The sequence below is a fragment of the Artemia sp. Qi Xiang Cuo genome, chromosome 17 (genome assembly GCF_049724085.1).
Source record: "Artemia sp. Qi Xiang Cuo chromosome 17, ASM4972408v1, whole genome shotgun sequence".
NCBI lineage: Eukaryota > Metazoa > Arthropoda > Branchiopoda > Anostraca > Artemiidae > Artemia > Artemia sp. Qi Xiang Cuo.
In genome coordinates this window covers 9,509,958-9,532,216 of record NC_142810.1, presented here as the reverse complement: position 1 = coordinate 9,532,216, position 22,259 = coordinate 9,509,958, and the positions used below count along the sequence as shown (strand labels likewise).

The 22,259-nt window shown below is 33.7% G+C and overlaps 1 protein-coding gene across 2 annotated transcripts in view; it reads left to right on the top strand.

The window, feature by feature from the left end:
• LOC148941866 (calpain-5-like) overlaps positions 1 to 22,259 on the top strand; it is a 106,010-nt gene that overhangs the window by 23,362 nt on the left and 60,389 nt on the right. For both annotated transcript variants that reach the window (XM_089102905.1, XM_089102904.1), the window contains exons 2-6: positions 184 to 343; positions 3,305 to 3,436; positions 5,277 to 5,455; positions 12,933 to 13,152; positions 18,441 to 18,562. In XM_089102905.1, the coding sequence (XP_088959031.1) occupies positions 184 to 343; positions 3,305 to 3,436; positions 5,277 to 5,455; positions 12,933 to 13,152; positions 18,441 to 18,562 (813 nt within the window). The remainder of the gene's footprint in view (positions 1 to 183; positions 344 to 3,304; positions 3,437 to 5,276; positions 5,456 to 12,932; positions 13,153 to 18,440; positions 18,563 to 22,259) is intronic.

Below are 22,259 nucleotides of genomic sequence, written 5' to 3'. Positions count from 1 at the left end.
CGGGGAATTGTTTGCTCCCATGTTTAGTTTGCAATCGGATGGCGCAAAAAAGCCTATAATATGTTTTCGCTAAATTCATTCATATTTTCATTTGATCCTTTTTTTTTGTTGAAAGAGATGACTGTATTTTTACCTTTTTTTAACAGTTTTAAGGGCTAACTGGACTAACTTTGCTTATTTCAGGGCGAAGCTGGAGAAATTCAAGAAACAAGATTACTATAAGCTAAAGAAGCATCATGAAAGAAGTGGAACTTTGTTCACGGACCCTTTATTCCCGGCTAATGAAGCTAGTCTATTTTTCACACGGAGACCCCCTGGGCGAATTGAATGGAAAAGACCTGCTGTATGTTAAAGTTTCGTTACCTATTTTATATATGAAGTTGGTTTGGGAAAAACACGCATTTTTTTTTTTGTCTGTGTTTGGGGGTTAGATTGAAAATGTTTGCTATATTTTGAAATTTATTATTTACTTTTGCATATGAACTTTAGCTTGGACAAATGTGTAAATTTTTTATTTGATTTGATAATTCGAGTAAATTGAATGAAAAATGACAGCTATGTGTTGACATTTTGATATTCTTTTTTTTATACAAACAACATTTGTTTTGTTTTTTTCCCTTTTTTTTAATCAGGGGGAATTAAATGGATGACACCTACTATATGTTTGAATTACGTTATTTACTTTCTATAATAACTTTGGCTTGGACAGATATATATATATATATATATATATATATATATATATATATATATATATATATATATAATCTAATCAAAGACTCAAAACGTTTATGCGTCATAAGGTTTTTTCAAGTGATCTCTCTTGTCCTCTGAGGCAGCCCCTAAATCAAAGAAAGCGAGCAAAAAAAAAAAGAAACAAAAATGTTAAGATGAATGAGACAGAAAGAAGGAGCAGCTGAAACTGAAATACAAAAAAAAAGAAAAAGTAAATACTTATTTTTTGGTTTGGTAGTTTCGGAATTTTTCTGTAACCAAAAAGAACGGTATTCTTATTTTGTCTCAAGTTTATTTCAATTTATTTGATTAACGAGTGTGCAATATATATATATATATATATATATATATATATATATATATATATATATATATATATATATATATATATATATATATATATGTATATATTATATGCTACTGGGGACGGTCATAGTACTATATATATATATATATTTATAAATAATATTTATATATATATATATTTATAAATTTATCTCAAATTTATTCCTTTTTTTTGTCATTTTTTCTAGTCTTAAAAACATTCGTAAAAGTCTTAAAAGTCACAAAAAACATAACTGTTTACTCTCTCTGGTGAACTTCCTGTTTCTTATTTTGTTTATACTTCCCACCCTATTCAAAGACGTCTTGCCTGTCATTGTCATCTATCTTTCTTCATATCTAATTATCTCAAATTTATTTTAGCTTTTTTTTGTCATTTTTGCTAGTCTTAAAATCTTGCAGTAAACATTACTTAGTAGAATAAGGTACATTCTCAAATAACTTATACTTGTGAAACTGGTACCAAAAGAGAACGCAAATTGTATCGAGTTTGGACGTATCCAAACTCGATGTGCAATTCTTGAAAGTTTGCATCTGGCAACACTTACACTCGGCATATGGATTTTTAAAATTAATTACATCTTTGTGCTAAATTTTATTTTCTTTTGAATAAAACATAATGGTTTACAAAATACCTCTATCCTTTGATGGTTCAATTTCACTTTTCATTTTTCACTGCTAATACTAACGGTTTATCGCTACTGTGACAGTAGAGGTAATATACAGTAGCGAAAAGTCCTAATTTTTCTATTGAAGATTTTTGATACATATCTAAAACCACTCAGTCTTCATGACCCTGCCTTCGCGCAGGCTCAATGACAATTTTCAACGCAGGCTCAAAACCCAAGTAGCAACTGAAACTATGGCTCTGATGGTTTGTGAAACTTCCCAAATTGCGCACTGTGAAATGTGTGTCATGTTTGGAGAAACATTTTGCTACTGTATATTACCTCTTCTGTGGCTACTGCATATCAATTTTGTACTAAAAGCCAACACTATTACTGCTGCTGAAAAGTTATTGCAGTCCCAACCCGCCCGAGGCCAACACAGCTACGCACGCTCCTCCTTCCAGGTCTTCTCAATTGTTAATTGTTCCCTCTCTCAAGTGAATTACCTACTTCTTTTTGGCCTTGTTTATACCTCCCATCCTATTCGAGGACGTCTTGCCTTTTGTTGTCATCTATCATTTTCAATATCTATTTTTCGCAATTCTGCCTACCACGGTGAAGAAAAGTAGTCATTTAAGGTTGCCAAATACAGCAGATCGCAAATCAATTACATGCTTACTGTTTTCTGTTGTTTGTGGGCATACCCTTTTATGGATAAATGTAATTTTTTGGAACAATAGTCTTAGGTTCTTATCTGTAAAAATTCATGACAGGCCTCAGATTGGAAAGCTCTTCTACCAGATTGGGAAGCTCTTACGTCTCCCCTTAGAAATCTTATCTCTAATCAGGATTACCCCCCCCCCCCTTCTAATGAAACCGTGTCTAGATTATCATGCTGCAAGAATGTTTCATGCCTAGGAGTTCTTACTTAGTCTCCACTGTACTAAGTGGACCAAGAAGAGCAAGAAAGAGATCTTTCTTGTGGTATGCTTTTAAGAAAGGTTTCTGAAGCCATGCCAAAACTTTTGTCCAGTTCATTCTTTTGTCCACCCACCCCCCACCTTTTTAGTCATTAGTTATTTTTATTATTGCTGAGCAACAGAAAGAACTTGTTTTTGGCAGTTTCAGCAACAACTTATGACCCTGCCGTGAAATATTATGATAAATAGAAGTGCACACAGATGGTGGGGATGAGGTTGTGGGGTTGTTTGTCCTTGAATTTATCATGGGGGCTGTCGAAACCATAAAATGTTATTTTAAAACAGTTTTTTTTTCAATTATATTGTAGAAATTTATTCATTGTCCCCAGCAAGGGTAAATCCAGGATTCTGTTCGAGGGTGAGGGGTATTTTTGGTCGTGGGGGTTGGGTTGCAAAAAACTTGAAAAATCGCATCAAAATTTGTTTGTATGTATTTTTGTTACATTTCTACGAGTTCGATAAACATTTTTTTTTTGGGGGGGGGGGGTTCAAATGCCGTTAACTCCCCTGGATAAGGTCTTGGTCCCCAGTTTATTTTTACTGCTAATTAGCAATTACTGTTTTTGTTTTGTTTTGTTTTTGTTAAACAGGCTAGAACTATTTCTATCAATGAATAAATGACATTTTTGTTTCTTGCAGGAACTGTGTAGCAATCCAAATTTGTTTGTAGAAGGTATAAGTGCGTCGGACGTGCACCAAGGTATGCTTGGAAACTGCTGGTTCGTGGCTGCCTGTAGCGTTTTAGCTGGCGTTAAGGAATTGTGGAACAAGGTAAGGCAGAACCCTGCAATAAGACACGAGGGAGAAGCTTGTGTATAAATCTAGATTTTGATAGAAGTTGAATTCCGCTTCTAAACCTGGATTTTTAGTCGCCTGTGAAAGCATTAGGCAAAAGGGCGAATATTCGGTTCGCTTCTGTTTTGGATTATACGAGTACTAAAAAAAGTCCGGCAGTGCTAGCCTGCAGTGCTTTATCTGGAGCTAAGGAATTGTGAAACATGGTAAGACTAAAGCGTGCAATAAAATACGGGAGTACTTTTGTATAAAGCTAAGTTTTGATAGAAGTTGAATTTTGCTTTTGAAACCAAATTTTCCATCGCCTGGTGAAAGCACTAGGCAAAGGGGCGAATATTTGGTTCACTTCTGATTTGGGTCAGATGAAAAAAAATCCGGCCGGAAAAATTGTGGTTGTAACAAAAGCCTGCAGTGTTTTAGCTGGTGCTAAAGAATGGCGGAACATGGTAAGGCTAAAGCGTGCAATAAAATACGAGATACAAGCTCATGCATAAAGCTAGGTTTTGATAGGAGTTGAATTTCGCTTCAGAAACTGGATTTTTCATCGCCTGTTGAAATCAATAGGCAATAGGGAAAATTTACGTTTGCTTTTATTTCTGATCAGATTCTAAAAATAGTTTCTCGGCCAAAAAAATTGGGTTTGAAATAAAAGTCTGCAGCGTTTTAGCCGGCGTTAGGAATTATGTAACAAGTTAAGTCCGAACCTTGGAATAAAATAGATGTATGAAGCTAGATTTTGATCTTTATGTTAAGCTGTTTTAAGCATTTTTGCTTGCAATTTTCTGTTATACTGTGAAACAGAATTGTTGAAAACACCATTTGATTACTAATGGTTCGCAGAAATATATTCATTAAGTGGGTAATTTGTAAATAGGACCTTCAATTATAAAAAAAAAAAAAAAAACAGATTTAAAGCAGTAGGTTGTTTCGAACTTCAAAAAATAATACAAAAAAATAAAACACAAAACTCGTTCTCAGTTGTGAGTAAAGTGAGCAAATTTACGTTTTTTTTTAATTTTTTGCTCAAAATCCATTGACAATTTTCTCCAACAACGTTCCAAAATGTTAGAAGATTTATTAACAATACTGAGCAACAATTTTCTGCTAGATCGCGGAAACGCAATTCTTGTAATATTGTTGCTAACAACTTCTTTGTTAACACAGTGGAAGCGGTCCTTAAATGTATGTGTTAACGTGAATGTCCAAAATTGGTGAATTTCGGAAATACCTTATTTTTTTTCCTTGGGTGTAGTCAGTGTTGCCAGTCAACCTTTTCAGTTTTATGCAAGGTTTGGTGGTGACGGGCTAGGTTGAGTTAGGTTGTGTTTGGTGTTTAACCCACTTCTGGCATTTCCCATAAACTTTAAACATCAAAGCTTGCATGATAAGATTAAAAGCTGATTTGCAAAGCTAATCGAATCAAAGCAGAGAAAAGGGAATTTCGGACAGTCACCGGTGAATGTCGACTTTAACCAGATTTCTGACTTTCAGAGTAACATATATATGTATTGCATATACATATGAAAGGAATAATGCAGTCCCAACTTTGCATAAGCGAATTGCATACTTCTGACTTTGGAGATTTTGAAACTGAACTCACGTTATAATCGACAATTGTTGTTAACGTTATTGACCGTGTTTTTATGATCCGTTAAAGCTAGTAGTCTTAAGTGTTGGTAGTAAATTTATTTATTTCACCTCTTTATATGCACAATCAATGGTTGTTGTTAGATGATGTTGTTATCGAAACTGTTGCTTTGTTACAATTGTTCGTTAGGATAGTTGAAACAAGTCTTGAATACGAATTTTCTGTCAGGTTATCCCGACTTATAAGGAGCAAGAATGGGATACAGAAGTCCCGGCTTTGCACCAGGGAATATTCCACTTTCGTTTTTGGAGGTTTGGAAACTGGATTGATGTTGTCATTGACGATATGCTACCAACTTGCAACGGAAAGCTAATTTTTACACATTCCAAAAGTCGGAATGAATTCTGGTAAGTTTATAGCAACGAGAAAATGAGATATTACTTTCCTATAATTATGTGGTAAAAAAAAAGTGTGCTTTAATTTCATTTGTTTACGACTGTGGCGTGTTTTCTTAAGCCAATCACTTCATATATCAGAAAGAAAAGCTAAATAGCTCTGCCTTTTTAAAACGTGATTGGCTCTCATCTGTTCTTGTGTTAAATTTTAAGCAAAGAAAAGGAAATATATATATATATATATATATATATATATATATATATATATATATATATATATATATATATATATATATATATATATATATATATATATATATATATATATATATATATATATATATATATATATATATATATATATATATATATATATATATATATATATATATATATATATATATATTAGAAGAAGTGCCTTTGTAAAATTACGTTTTTTTATTGGACCTTTAACTTTTGCCTTAGCTTGTCTTCCGTCATTAGGAAAGACATATCGCCGAATCTTTGTTTCTTTTAACTGCTCATGTGGTGGGACCAAAAACTTCTTTTTTTCCAACGATTTATCTAGTCCAGGTTTTTGATTTTCAAAGGTATAATAAGCATTGAAGACCTTATCCATGTCAAAATCCAAAACCCAATCATCATCGCTATCATTCTCAATTTTGACAAGTTTTGATTCTCGCTGTCCAGGTTGATTTTTATCGACTCGCTCACAGGCTTACTGTCGCATGTCTTCTAACCGCGTGTGTGTTTGCTCTTCATTTTCATTTTTGACACGCCGCCGCTGTTCTTCCAACTGCGTGTATTTGCTCTTCATTTTTATTTTTGACTCGATCACATGCTCGGTGTGCGCTGTCTTCTAACCGCATGTGTCTTTTCTCTTCATTTTCGTTATTGACACGCCACCGCTTTTCTTCTAACCGCGTTTGTCCTTGCTCTTCATTTTCATTTTTGACTCGCCCACGTGCTTAGTGTCGCATGTCTGCTAACCGCGTGTGTCTTTGCTCTTCATTTTCATTTTTGACATGCTGCAATTGTCGTTTTTGCGTGTCTTCTAACTGCCCGTGTCTTTGCTCTTCATTTTCATTTTTGATACATTTTCGGATTTTGATTACTTCAGATAATTTAGCAAAGGCCTTTGCTTTAGCTGCCCGTATTGGTGTTGTCGCAATTGATGGTGCAAACTTTCGTTTTTTGAGCCTTCCAACAGACATTATATTATATAAATAACTGATGCATTAGAAACTCAACAATATTATTTATGCTGTGTATGACATCGTCTAAGAAAATACTTATATGATGCCATATATGCTGTCAGAAAATTTTTTATATGATGTACATAGTACATGACGTCATTTGTAGAAACCAAAATTAAGGCTCTTAACGAATTTTCTTAGGCTTCTGACCTATCTAGATCGTTTTTTTATGCAACAATATACCAAAATACCAATTTTCTCAAATAATATGGAGCTGTTTTCAAGAAAAATACATATATATGCAATAATTGCTCTTTTATAAGGATAGTATAAATTGAATAGCTCAAACAGTAGTACTCAACACTTTGAATTAAAGATCAACATTCACACAGAATTTTATCAGAAGGACCTGCCACATGAAAATTCATTCCGATTTTTTTTTGGCAGGGTTCAATACTTTAATCACTTATATTGAGTGAAAAGATATATTGAGTGAAAGAAAAATTCATTTTAATCAAAGATCAACATTCTCACAGAATTGTATCAGAAAGACCTGCCACGTGAAAATTCATTCCGATTCTTTTTTTGTCAGGATTCTTTATTTTAATCACTTATATTGAGTGAAAGAAAAATTCATTTTAATTAAAGACCAATATTCACACAGAATTATGTCAAAAAGACCTGCCACTTGAACGTACATTAAAAAAGTAGAACAAAAAGAAGAAAAATAAACCTTTTATAATCAAAAAAATATAAGTCCCATTAGAACCCCAAACCGATTTACTAATTAAGGAATGCTACGTATTATTTTTAAAAGAAGATACACTATCGGCCATCCTAGCACTTTTAGGAAGACTGCTCCAAACTGAAACACCCACATGCTTAAATACAACACAAGACCTAGCGGTATGTCGTCTCTCGTGTGTTACATCCGCGGACTTCCAATTCACTGACAAAAGATCATAGGCAGCGCGCTAGCGCTGCCTAAGTAAAGAACGATGTGGGCACAGTGGTTTTTTTTTTCACCCGGGCACTTCGTATCGAAGGAGCTGTCGTAGAAACTTCGAAAAGGGCTTGTTTGATTGAAAATCGGAGTGGCGAGTGCCCTTTCTAAGAGTCGACAATTATGAATGGCAAACTAGCCCCCTCCCCCACGCCCATAATTTCCCACAACACATACCATCAAAATGCGGAGATAGCCCTTCTGTTCAACTTAGTTGATTTTCTCAGAGAAAATAAGTTCTTAAGATGGACACTTACCCACAACTCTCGGGGCAAGGGTTTTAAGTTATGCCCTGGGGGCATATAAGGTTTTCATACAAGGTGTTGTCATAGAAACTTCAAAAGAGGCTTATTCTATTGGAAATTCTAAGGGCTAGTGCCCTTTTTAATAGTTGAAAGTTATTGGAGGGCAACTGCCCCCCCCCCCGGCCCCCATGTCCATCATTCACCTAAACACATCCAATCAAAATTTTGATATAGCCATTTTGTTCATAGTGGTTGATTTCCAGATAGAAAATATGTTTTTGAGGAGGACTCTCCCCCATAACCCTCAGGGCAAGAGTATTAAGTTATGCCCAGGGGGCATATAATGTTTTTATAGAAGGCGTTGTCGTAGAAACTTCAAAAAAAGCTCATTCGAATGGAAATTCAACGGGCTAGTGAGCTTTTTAATAGTCAAAAGTGATTGGAGGGCAACTAGCCCCCCCCCCCCCCCCCTCATTCCCCCAAACACCACCAAAAAAAATTTTGAGATAGCCATTTTGTTCAGCATAGTTGATTTACACATAGAAATTATGTTTTTGAGAAGGATACTCTGCCACAGCCCTCAGGGCAAGGGTTTTCAGTTATACCCTGGGGGTATATAAGGTTTTTATAGAAGACGTTGTCATAAAAACTTCAGAAAAGGGCTCATTCGATTTGAAATTCAAAGGGCTAGTGCCCTTTTTAATAGTCGAAAGTGATAAGTAATATTTTTTGTTGTTGTTGTTGTTTAGACCAGGGCCCTTCGTATCGAAGGAGTTGTCATGGGTACTTCTAAAGGGCCTCATTCGACTGAAAATAGAAAGGGCTGATGCCCTTTTTAATAGTCGAAAGTCATTGGAGGGCTACTAATCCCCCTTCCACTCCCACCCTCCCATTTGCGCATTATGTTTAAAAACTAAATGTTGCCTCAAGATTAAATCAAAATGCACTGTGATAATGCTAATTACCAATAAGGCATCTCAGCAGTATCCCAAGAACGACTGAGGGTATTAAGTTCAAACTTTCGAGGCTACGTCTGCTCTTAAAATTTAACCAAATCAAAATAGTGTAAGTGTATCAAAGCTATCAAAGAAAGTAAACAGATTTTTTTGCTAATGGTATCAAGTTTCCCATTTCAGGTCAACTAGGGGAGGTATGAAACTAAATTATAAGGAGTACTATTTGTCTCCAGATTTTTAAAATGGTGTATGTTGTTAAAAATTGCTGAAAATTTTTCTCCAGCATACAAAAAGCAGGCCAAACTATAAAGTCTTAAAAATCGAAAAGACTTAAAGTATTATTTTCTTTTTCCCTGAAAAGACTATGTCAATATAAAACGAACAGAAATTAAATAAAAAAAACTTTCCACAAAATAAGTTTTTCAAAGAAAAGTAAAGAAGCCCATTCAACAAAAAATGAGCAAAAATAAAATAAAATAATCTACCAAGCTCGAAACTACCACAAATCAGCATCGATAAATAAATGAAACCCAAAATGAACAGAAATTAAAATAAATAGCCGAGTCAAACTCAAAACGAGCAGAAATTAACATAAGTTGGGCGCAAAACCCCTATGCTTTCCCAAGGCCAGAACAAAATTTGCACTATACTGAAAAAACTATAAATGTTTTTACTTTTATAACTTTAATAAATCAAATAATATTAACATTTTGATTACTAAATATCAATATATGTATATTAAACTGACAATGCACATTCATTTGTATTTTTTTCAGTAAAGTGAATTATTCTTTATTCTGCACTTTATTTTGCAAAATATTTGCTTAAAATTTACAACAAAATTATCACCCCAGACAGAGCAACCATTAACAACGTAAGGATGAAAAAGTGAATTATTTAAATCAACATCAATACGTAACGATAAGATTATATCAATAAAGTTAATTTTATCTAATTAATTTTAAATTTTGATATTTAAAAACATGTGATTAAATATAATAAAGTTGTTTGAGGGCTATTTGCTGAATCTATCCTAGATTTGTGGGATCTCTCCAACTTGACTACATATCTGAACCACCTAATCCAATCTTGTAAAGCAATGACATATCGCCAGAATGAAGGTCTGAATTTTTGTATGTTTTGCTGAGTTTCGCACTTTCTTTGAAAAGAAAATAGAATTTTCTTGTGTTGCATAGTGGTTTTTAAGTGCTATTTTAATAATGATTTTTTATTATCACTCCATCTTGAATATTAACCAAGTTTCGAAGGGAAAAAATTATTTTTCTTTTCCTTTCTTTTTATCACATCTGTGACATCAATTTAGTTTTGTATTGCATTTCTGTAATTTTTTTTCTTTAATTTTCTTATTTCTGGAATTTTTTTCTTTTTGTCTCACTGGTTTTGGAAGTTTATCACTGTTTTTAAAGTTGTATTTGTTTTTGGAAGTTTATACGAAGTTTATTGGGATATAATGTTTTATCGATAAATATATATATATATATATATATATATATATATATATATATATATATATATATATATATATATATATATATATATATATATATATATATATATATATATATATATATATATATATATATATATATATATATATATATATATATATATATATATATATATATATATATATATATATATATATATATATATATATATATATATATATATGGTAATAGATGGTTTTGTTGCTAAGAAATTTGCTGGTTTTTTTCATTGGAAACACCAAAAAAGGTATTTATCCGTGAAAAATGCCCAGAAAAGGTATTTGGGGGGGGGGGAGGGCAAAATAGCCATGATTTTGCTACTTATTGAAATGTCTCGTATTAAGTAATATTTTATTGTTACTTCTTAGAGAATTTATTCTTTTAATAAATTTAAGGAATATTTTTTTTCCATTTTAAGTTTTAGTGTTGCATCATACTTTCAGTTGTAGTCAATCTTATATATCTATCCCTAAGTTAAATAATCCTGTATCCTGTCTGTTCTATCTCTAGAATAGACACAAAGTAAGGAAAAATTCTTATCGAAGACCCTTCTAGGTATAATGGGGATTTTAATGTCAATTCACTGTATATTTGTCATTTCCGAACCTAAGGGATGTATTAAATTATTTATATTTCGTGTAAAAACGTCCTCAATATTAAATTTTAAAAATATTTCAATATTTAATAATATCTTCAATAAATGATAATCAAGTTTTCTGTTCTAGTTAATTTCATACTGGAAAGGTGTGACTTACAGGAGAAAGCGCATGCAAAGCATAAAAAGTGCTATAATTCCCTTGATGGGCAGGGATTCCAATAGGGGGGGGCATATTTTATTTTTCCCCTCCCCTACATTTTGAAAAATACTTTTTTTTATATTTCTGTAAAAAAAAAAGAAAAAAGAATTACCCCTTCCTTTAAGATTGAGAAAATAACCCCTTTTGGTATTTCCAATAAAAAAAATCCTTAGTCTCCCTCGCCCATACCCTATATTTTTTCAATTTGTATCCCTGCTCGTAAAGGAAATTTAATGTTCCACTCTAAACCATTATGGGTTTATGTGCTTTATCCAACTTGATCACATGCCCATGCCACCTAATTCAGTCTTAAAGGGCTAATACATGTCCTCAGAACGGAAAAATATCATACCCTATGAATAGGTATAAACTAATGACAATTTCTTATCACAGGTTGCATCTAAATACCATGATGGTCGTTTATTGTCGATGGTCCATATAATTTCAGACCTAGATGATATGTTAAATCATTTTCTTCTTTGTAAACAATGTTTTTAATGTTAATTATATTTTTATTTCTTTTTTCATTTCTTAATCAACAAATATGCCTTATTGGAGAAAGTGCATTTAAAGCTGAACCGGTTAATGAATCCCTTCACGAAGGGAATTTGAGTGATACCCTCAAAACTGTTCTAGGTTTATGGGCATCTCCAACTTGAGGACATGGCATGTCCCTAGAATAGCTATAAATTCTCAACTAAAATTGGGTCTGCCTTAGTCTTTCTGGGCTGTTGCTCTTTAGGATATAAAACTGAGACAGTAGTTTACTAGTTTTTGGGACCACAAAAGTAAGTCAGGATAGCAGCTTCCTAGCTCTGGTATTTCACTCACAAGAATGTGGGGGATGGAAACAATTTAAAATATAGGTTGGGAGCTTTTCATTTTTTTTTTTTTTTTTTTTTTTTTGATAATAAAATAGAAAACAATATTTCGTTAGAATCTAAGGGGCAATTTTGAGTCTTTTCCCAATTGGTTTGACTATTCGGAGGGTTGGAGTGTCCCAAGAGTTTTTTTTTCTTTCTTCAATTTTCCTCGGTTAGAGCAACCACGGATATTTTGTAACAAACCTGAATGTTTCATTATTATGACATCACATTTTTGAGTCTTAGGAGGGGGGCGGGATGGAGTTAGTACATCAAGGAATATTTGTTCCCTGTTCACTCCATCTACATTATTGTCTAGTTTTTTTTATGGCAAAACGGTTTTTACAAAGAATTGTCTCATCGGTGTCATCGAATCAGCTACCATCTCCTCTACTCTATTAATTTTCCTAAGCACCGAATAATAAAATTTTTAGTTATCAATTTTAATTAATTACCAATCGGTAAAAAATTACTAATTAATTTTATATTGCTTCAATGTTCTTGGGTACTAAAATTAGCAAGTTACTGCCCCTATTTTATATCCATTGAGCCCCGAACCGGATACCGAAGCGTCGATTTTAGTTTAACCAAAATATATAAACTATTCACAGGATGTCTCTAATTTTTGTAACAGGACGTATCTAGATAGCATTGAGGCCGTTTTTTGTTCACGCTGTACGCTGGTTCATGAAAATATAGAGGGACAAAATGTATTTTTCAAGGTCTAGGGAGAGGAGCATTTTTTCCCAATGAAAATGCTAAAAAAGATATTTTCAATGAAAATACCTAAAAAAAGGCGTTCTGAAACAAGAGAGGGCAATTGTCTCCCCTCCCAATCTTCGTCCATGTGTCCTTGGCCCATGTATTTGAAGTTCATTAACTAAATTCTTTGTTGATCGTTTCTTTTTTCTTATTCAACAGGTGTGCCTTATTGGAAAAAGCGTATGCAAAACTTAACGGATGTTACGAATCCCTTGATGGAGGGAATTTGAGTGATGCCTTAGTTGACTTCACCGGTGGTGTCTCTGAAATTATGGATTTAACCACTATGGACATGAAAGATGGGGTTGTCCGTAAGGAATTATTCAAAAGCCTTTTAAAGAAGAAGGAGAATCATGCTTTGATGTGTTGCGCAATCCAGGTACAGAGTTCGATTTATTGACATAGCACAGTACACATATCTAGACAGTAAGATCATCCTAAAAAATATCTGTCACCAAGCGTTTCGGCGCGTATAAACGCTTCTCCCATTTCCTTTGTTTAAGCGATTCATTTTGTATTTCTCAGTAGCTCGATCAACTTTGATATACGGTGTGAAACTATGTTATCTATGATTGCAAAAGCAGAAAGAAAGGGTGTGAGCCGGCGAAGTGGTTCGCTACTGTCCTATCTCAGAAGAGTCTTTTCTCTGTATCTTTCCTTTTTTTTGTTTCATATTTAACTTTTTTTTCCTTCACTCTCTTTTTTCTGAGCGCTCGATATCATTCAGCCCGGGGGGGGGTTGGAGCTTCCCTCCCATATGGGCGCCCATGCACCCTTAGCCAAGGCTGTATCCAGGGGCTACTGGGTTTTTAAGCCCCCCCCCCCCGAAATATTTGCCCAACTCGTTAAAAAGTAACAAAAATGCGTTGTCATTGTTGTCCTGTGTTGTCATTGATTTTATGGCAAAAAAACGCAAAATACAAGCTCCTTTTCCAAAAGTAAAATGGCAATTCAAAATTACCCAGCCCAGTCTTGATGCAACCGATTGCCCAAAATACTTGATAAATTCAATTCAAAATCAACGGACTCAGTTGATTTTAAATTAAATTGTCCGTTGACAACGGACAACGGACTCGGAACGGACTCGGACTCGGTAAACAAACTTAGAATATAACCAAAACGAAGACATTTTCGCCAAGGGGCATTAGTAAAGTTAATTTTCATAGGAAAGCCGGGCCAAAGACTAATTAGCGACACAAATTAACCACTGCATTAATGTTATTTTACCAACCATATATCACGTCCCAGGCCTATCTTTTATTAACGTTAAATTAACCTTTCAAGAGATTCAAAGCGTATGATATTAAATATTGACTCGGCATCAAACTTTCTCATCCACCGAACCGGGGGGGAGACTTACCTCCCTTCATGATTTTGTCCTGTATACTCAACTCATTTTACTCTCGATACACAACATTCTCCCACGACCAACACTTGAAAACGTTCAGCCCACATCTTTTAACACCGTCGTTATGACTAACAGTACCTCTCTGGAAATATTCTAGAGGGGATGAGGGAAATGAATCTATGATTTGACAAAAACGTCATACATGGCAACAGTTTATGAATTAAACGTCTCAATATCGGACCTCCTCAAACGTCTCGCATCGGACCTCCTCTCCCTTAAAAGTCACATGGAATCCTTTACTTCCGCCTTAAAAAAAGAGGCAAGGGCAGATCCGGGACCTTTTTAGGGGGGGGGGCAAAAGCGGTTGATCCGATAAACTTGCGTTAAGAGCAAATTTAATTAACGAAAAATTTCGTTAATTAAGTAAATTACACTACTTTTGCCCATAATACACGAGTACCAAAACTCCTTTCCCCTACGGAAATTAGAAAAAATAAAACTTTCCGGAGAATATTTTCCGGGGGGGGGGGGTATTTACCGGGGGCGTAAAGTATTTGAACAGTTTTAATTTAGAAAATAATTCTTTCTAGGGATATATTAAATAAATAAATCTGTCACAGGTATAACTTATGACCTGACTGAACGACGAATCCAGAATTTCTAAAAGGGTGTTTGGATTAAATTTTTTGTATTTATGGACATTTCCAGTACTAACTTCTGTTCAATGGTGCAACAGGGAATTAGCCGGAATTTCATAAATAGTGGGAGTGGGATCCGCGAAGTGGCGGGATTATTCAGAATTTGCCACAAAATCTTATACCACAAAGGGGCAACCTATTAGTTTAGCACAGATTATCTATTAGGTTTCACAATAATCTGTACTTTTAGATATTGATATTGTGCCATCGAGTGTTAAAACTTTTTTCTTCTGGTAAGGAAAAATATTCTCTTGAATTTTTCCTGTTTTATTCTTTTTTGGGCCATAAAAATGTCCTTTGAAATTTTATGTAGGACCTTTTTTTTCTTCTAATAACTGGTGGAATAACCCTATCCAAGAAAATACGAAACATCTGTTAAGAACTGTTTTTCGTTAAATACTTAGTAAGTTTTCAGAAATTGAAGGGCATAAACAAAAATTGTATTTGTAGAACAATAAAAATATAAAGTGATGCTTGTTGTTATTATTCTTGTAAATATTCAGCCACGAACTTGCAAATTACGAAAAACTTCTCATCAGAAAGTATTTTGTTTATGACTCATTAAGTTAACCCTCACGATTCTTTTTATTATCTTTACAGTTTCCGGTTACGTGCAAGTTTGGGATAAAACTTGCAATGTTTCAGAATTGTGTGAAGATTATTTAAAGTTATTTAATCATTCTAGTTACCAAGTTTATTGTCAGTTGCTAATCGAACTTTGTTTTGTCCAGGGCATGTTTGGGGCCAGAGCGCGGGGGGGGGGGGGGGGGTTGGCCCCTCAAAATATCCACCAATGGCCCAGCTTTCATAATTTGCTGTAGCTTAATTATTAAGCTTTAGTATGATGTAGCAAAAGACTTTTGCAGATGCCAAAACAAATGATCTTAGTCGTGCCTATTTCTTGGATTTTCTTTTGGAGAAAAGGAGGGGGTTAGTTTTTTTTTGATTTAATGAGATAATTTAATCGTAAAATGGATTAATTTTGCTTCACTGATTCCACGAAATATTTGGGCGCAAGAGAGGAGGGGCAAACCCCCCGAATCGGAAATTTTCTGTTTTTACAATAATTTCTTATCTATTTGATGCAATACTCTTTTTTTATATGTGATAGTTGAAGAGCTCCAATCCTTACAATGCTATTACAAATGTGAGAAATTCTATCAATTTTATATTAAATTTTCTTTTTGGAGTTGAAAATTTAATTATCTTAAAGATTCTTTTATTTAAAGTTGTATATGGGCCTAATTACTTATACATAGTATATAATGAGTCTTATTTGCTCCAGGCTATTGATCTAGTAGCCGCAACCTAGTAACAAAAAATTCAAAACCACGTTAGAAAAAAAATCTACTGAGAAAAGTCGTTCATTTAAAGCTGATTCATGAATGTTTCACTTTATCTCAATAACTATATGGACCATGTAGTCCTTATTCAACTATCATTTCACTTTATCTTCAAAGTAAAGGTTTATAGCTAAAAAAAATTTTGGGACCTTCGAAAAGGAACCTGAAAATCAAAATGAATTGTCCACCATTATAATCACCTGAAAACCGTAAACTGGGGGTTTTCAGCTCCCTCTGTAGACCATAGTATCCATAATACCATAGTATACTATGGTATTGTTAGTATATACTATACCTTATATACTATTTATTATTTACTATTATACTATTTACTATTATTAGTATATATTATACATAGCCTATACTATGGTATTATGGACCATGTAGTCCATAAAGTCCATAATACCATACCATACTAGAATGAAGGTCGCTAAACAAGAAGAAACACAACTTTGTCGGAAAGAGCTCAATTTATTTGCTGCTGAACTCATTCATTTCTAAAATCCACTAAAGGTTAGTTCACTAAATTAATCCAATTAAATCACTTAATTAGTCCGCCAAAATTGCCAAAGATTGTTCTTTTGGGCCGTCTAAGGCCAAACGAAAAGTAAGTTATTTTCCAATGGGGTTGGAGGAGGTCACAACAAAAGATTTAAAGGAAACCGGGACTTCTTTTGAGGCTGTAAAAGGGAGGCTTTGAAAAGATTTGAATGGAAAAGGAGTGTGCCCAACTGTGTTGGTCTTAGGCAGCAAGTTTTTAGTAGAAGTATTTCTAAAGATTAATTGAATCCTGTTTCATTTCCTAAACGGAAAGCAGGCCGTCCACAGTTGGGGTGGGAGGATGTCGTAAAGAAGGATTTGATGGAAATGGGATCTTCCTGGGAGGGTGTAAAGAGGGTGGCTTTGAATAGATTAGGATGGATGAGGCGCGTGCGTAGCTGTGTTGGTCTCAGGCGGCTTGGTACTGCGGTGAGTTGTTAATAGAAACCATTTCAAATTTCGAGACATCAATGGGTATTTCCTTATTAAATTAGGAGCCTTTTTTTCCAAGCAACGGTGAAAGGGCAACTAAATATAAGTATCAAACATTGAAAGCGTCAAGCCTATTTTAATTTAGTGTTTTGTTAAATGAAAGCTGCGGCCTTTCTTCCACATTTAGGACAACCCTGGATTTGATATTAAGAACGAACAGAAATTAAATTGGAAATCAAGTATATTCAAATGAAAGAAAAGAGCAGCACTAGAACTGTAAAACGAACAAAAATTATCGTTTAGTTATTCAAAAATTATAAGTAAAAAATTATCGAACTGTCTAGGGCTAAATTGAAAACGGTTCATCAGCAGTAGGGGTGGAAGCATGTCGTAAAGAGAGATTTAAGAGAAATGGGAACTTCCTGGGAGGGTTCAAAGAGGGAGGCTTTGAATAGTTTAGGATGGATGAGGAGTGTAAGCAGCTGTGTTAACCTCAGGTGGCTTGCTGCTGCGGTGAGTTGTTAGTAGTGGTCTGTGATGATATACGTGATTAAGAATTGGACTGTTCAAATATTCCTTAGAGTCGTAACATAACGGTATTGTACAAGGAAACCCAGGTATATGACCCACATTCATCCCATTTGTTATTAGCACCATCTAACTTCTTGATAGTGTAATTTAATCAATCCGCTAGGTAGCATCCAAAGTTTAAATTCATTTGAGGAATTTCGCTACATTTCTATTACACTTAATAAGGGTGCCAATTGGTGGGAGGCACAATTGCTCCCTACATTTCTTTGCACTCTCCTAATTTCAAAAAATGCCTTTGTTTTGTTGTAAAATGCCTCTTTTAATTTTTTGTTGAAAAAAATTGAAAAAAGCAACAAAATTGTCCCCCTAGATTTTGAAAACTATCTTTCCCTATATTTTCAAGGATTGATGCCCCTGACACCTCACATGGCAATATGCTGAAACTCCTTGTCCAGAATTGACTTGTGCCACTCAAATGCAGAAAGAGCTATCTTATAAATACTTATGTGCCTTTTATTGTCTGTAATTTTAACCTGGTTGTATTTACTTGTTGATTATAATGAAATTTAGTTTGGCTTCAGCCTTGACTATTATAGTTTTTTTTTTTTTTTTTTTTTTTTTTTTTTTTTTTTTTATATATATATATATATATATGTATATATATATGATATTGATACTGGAATGATATTAGAAAACTAATAATTAAGTGTAATCAGTTAGAAAAACTTAAGCATTTAACGTTTAAAGTAATTTATAATAAAATACATTTTTTTAGGCAAGCTCCGAGTCAGAAATGGAAGCGAGGACAGATGTTGGCCTGGTGAAGGGACATGCCTACGGAATCACCGCTATTCGGAAAGTATTTCTTAAGGACACCAGATTATTCGCGTTCTTGCGGTAAGATGGACATTGTAATATATAAAATTATAATTTATAAGCATATAAATAAAGGGTAAGTTCTCTAATACAGAGAGGAAAAGAATATATTAAATCGTAATAAATTACATTAATTAGATATAATAAATTAGTGAAATCATAATAAGTTACATTAATTAAATGAAACTAAATAAATCCGAGTATTGGCAATTGCTCCCCTCTCCCCCATAGATTTCACTCCCCCTCCTCCCCCTTTGGGGAAAAAAACACTTTTTTTGGTGTTCTTAGTTAAAACAGATTTATTGGTTATTGTAATGAAAAACATCGAATAAACAACCCCCCCACCTAGATTTGAAAAAAAAAATTAAGAGAGGGAAAAAAATATATTAAGTAATAACAAATTATATTAATTAGATATAATAAATTAGTGAAATCGTAATTAGTTATATTAATTAGATAAAATTAAATAAATTTGAGTTTTGGCAAGTGCTCTCCGCTTCTCATAGATTTCAGCCCTCCTCCCCTCCCTCTCTTTCGTAAAAAAAATACTTTTTTTGGTATTCTTATTGAAAAACAGATTTATTGGTTATTGCACTGAAAAAATCGAAGAAACATTGCACTGAAATACTAATAAAATAAATATGTTAAAAGATGTACTAATATTTTTGCCTCAACTACGGAAGCCTTCTTCAATTGAAAAAAAAATCACCAAACAGCTAACATGGAATAAATAACACAAATAGATAAAAAAAAACGGTACAAAACATTTGAAAATCGGTGTTTGTATTTTATTAAAATTCCATTTTTATGCATAACAAAAATGTTGTGAAAAACACATCGATTAAACTCGTGTTTAATAACTCGTTTTAAACACGTGTTTAATAACTCGTTTAAAAACTCTTAATTTAGATCCAAATGGTTGAGTTGGTAACGTGAAGCAGAAACATTCGAGCATTTCTTAGTATATTTTTGGCCCTTTGGTTTTATATCTATATATTTTTATATTTTATTTTTTGTGGGGAGGGGGAAGAGTCCCTCTCTAAAATTATGCTAAATTCTTTGTAGTAATAACTTTTGAAAGGTAAATTTAAAACCCATTCAATTCAATTTTGAGACATCCAACGGAAAGAAAAATGCTACACTTGGGTAGCTTGCGTAATATTTACTAAGAATGTGCCTAACGGGAACTTTTGGCAACTAGGGAAGAACCTAATGTTTTTTGGTGGTGTTTTAATGTGACATTAAATAAAAAAACAAGTTTTTTTAACTGAAAGTAAGGAGCAACCTTAAAACTTAAAACGAACAGAAATTATTCCGTATATGAAAGGGGCTGTCCCCTCCTCAACGCCTCGCTCTTTACGCTAAAGTTTTTTATTGTTTTAAAAAATAAAGATTTGTGAGAAAGTCAAACTTTAGCGTAAAGAGCGAGGCGTTGAGGAGGGGACAGCCCCTTTCATATACGGAACAATTTCTGTTCGTTTTAAGTTTTAACGTCGTTCCTTACTTCGTCGTTCTCTTTAAGCTAAAGTTCGAATTTTGTTCCCATTCTTTAAAAATTACCCCTTAATCACAAAGGCCGTTAATTAGAATAAATAGCTCTTATGAAAGTATTAAAAAGTCTTTGGCTTAAAGAGCGAGGTATTGACTAGGGGTGAACCCAATCATATACGAAGATATTTTCTGTTCGTTTTAAGTTTTGATGTTGCTCCTTACTTTCAGTTGAAAAACTTTTTGTATTTAATTTCTGATCTTTTTCTTTAATAATGATGGGAAATCCGGTGCCCCTTCATAGCAATGTCTCTTCCCCCATGAAAGCTTCCTTCGTGGAAAGATCCTCCCATATAACCCCCTCCCTCCACCTACTAGAAAAAATCCCCCCTGAAAACGTCTGTATACTTCCCAATAACCAATACTATATGTTAACATTGGGTAAAGTTCATAACTTTCAGCGCTCCCCCCGGGGACTTCGGCAGATTAAGTCATTCTAAAAGACATTGTTATCATATTTTCGACCATGCTGAACAAAATGGATATCTCAAAATTTTGATCGGGGGACTTTGGAAAAAAATGAGCGTTGGAGTGGGCCTAGTTGCCCTCGATTTTTATGTCACTCAAAAAGAGCAATAGAACTTTTAATTTCCGTACCAATGGGTCCTTTCGCGATATTCTAGGATTCCTGGTTCGATACGATCACCCCTGGAAAAAAAAAACAAATAAGCATGCATCCATGAACTTTCTTGTGACAAAAAATGCAAAATTCCACATTTTTGTAGATAGGTGCTTGAAACCTCTATCTTTCTTTCTTCTGGCAAAAAATGCAAAATTCCACATTTTTGTAGATAGGTGCTTGAAACCTCTACAGTAGGGTTCTCTTATACGCTGAATATGATGGTGTGATTTTCATTAAGGTTCTATAACTTTTAGAAGGTCTTTCCCCCTTTTTTCGAAAATCAGCCAGCCAATTTTTTTCAGGCGCGTAACTTTTGATTCGTAAGGTTAAACTTGATGAAACTTATATATTTAAAATCAGAATTAAAATCTGATTCTTTTGATGTATCTATTGGTATCAAAATTCCGTTTTTTAGAGTTTCAGTTACCATTGAGCCGGGTCGCTCCTTACTTACAGTTTGTTACGACGAACTGTTTGATTAAACTACCACATATTTTTTTTTTTTTTTTTTTATTTCATCCAACTCATTCTAGTTTATTATGCACTCTAAAGACTTTTTTAGACGACGTTAAAAGAGATTTTATAACGATTAAATTATACATCTTTTAGAACTTCAAAAAAGGCCCCTTAATCGGCAACAAAATTACAAGGTTTTCTTTCGAATGTCAGTTCCGTGTTTTTTTTTTTTTTTTTTTTTTTTTTTTTTTTTTTCTGGGTTTTAGCATCGAACCAATGGTTGACGGAACTGACAAGGGGCTCGACGGAACGAATATTTAAGATTTTTAAGATTTTGTTGTAAAAAAAAAGTGATCAAACTCCTACAAGGTACCGTTATTGGCTATTTTGCATTGTAAAGCAAAAATATTGGCTTGAATAGACCTAAGGTGAGTCCAAGAAGTAAATATTTTTATTATTTTGATGCCTTTAGTAGTTAAAAGATTGTAGCATTTGCAGCGTGTTAAAAAAATTTCGTATAATCCATAGCAAGACCATTTGACACTTGACCATTCATTAGCTGCAGGTGTGAAGTCCATTAGGATTTCTTGTAGTAATTTATTCTGTAATTTCATTTTGTAAAGCTTCCCCTGTCTTTTGTTTGCAAATCGGTATTTCGGAAAATATACTGCTTTAAAATATTTGACATCCACCAGTTGGTAATGCTTTCATCCCGGGATAAATATGAGATTCCAAAATGATGTTTTTATAGAATTCTTTAAAGCTTCTATATTTTTGGACTTTCTACCTTTCCTAATTTCAACTTTCAAATTCTTTTTAAACGATTTTTCACAGGAAGAGTTGTTTTGAGGGAGCCTACTAAAAACTTTGCGTCTCCTTATTTCCACATACTGCGTTTTGTGAGAGAAAAAAAACGCAAATCCGCATTACGCACGCCAGATAAGATGCCCTGGTATCAAATGAACTTTTTAATTGTTCAATTGCTGATATGCTTTAATTTGTAAATTATCCTCACTATTAGGATTGCTATATTGCTATTACCATTACTGTAATTACCATTCTTTTACTTCTCTGTACTTTGAATGAAATTAC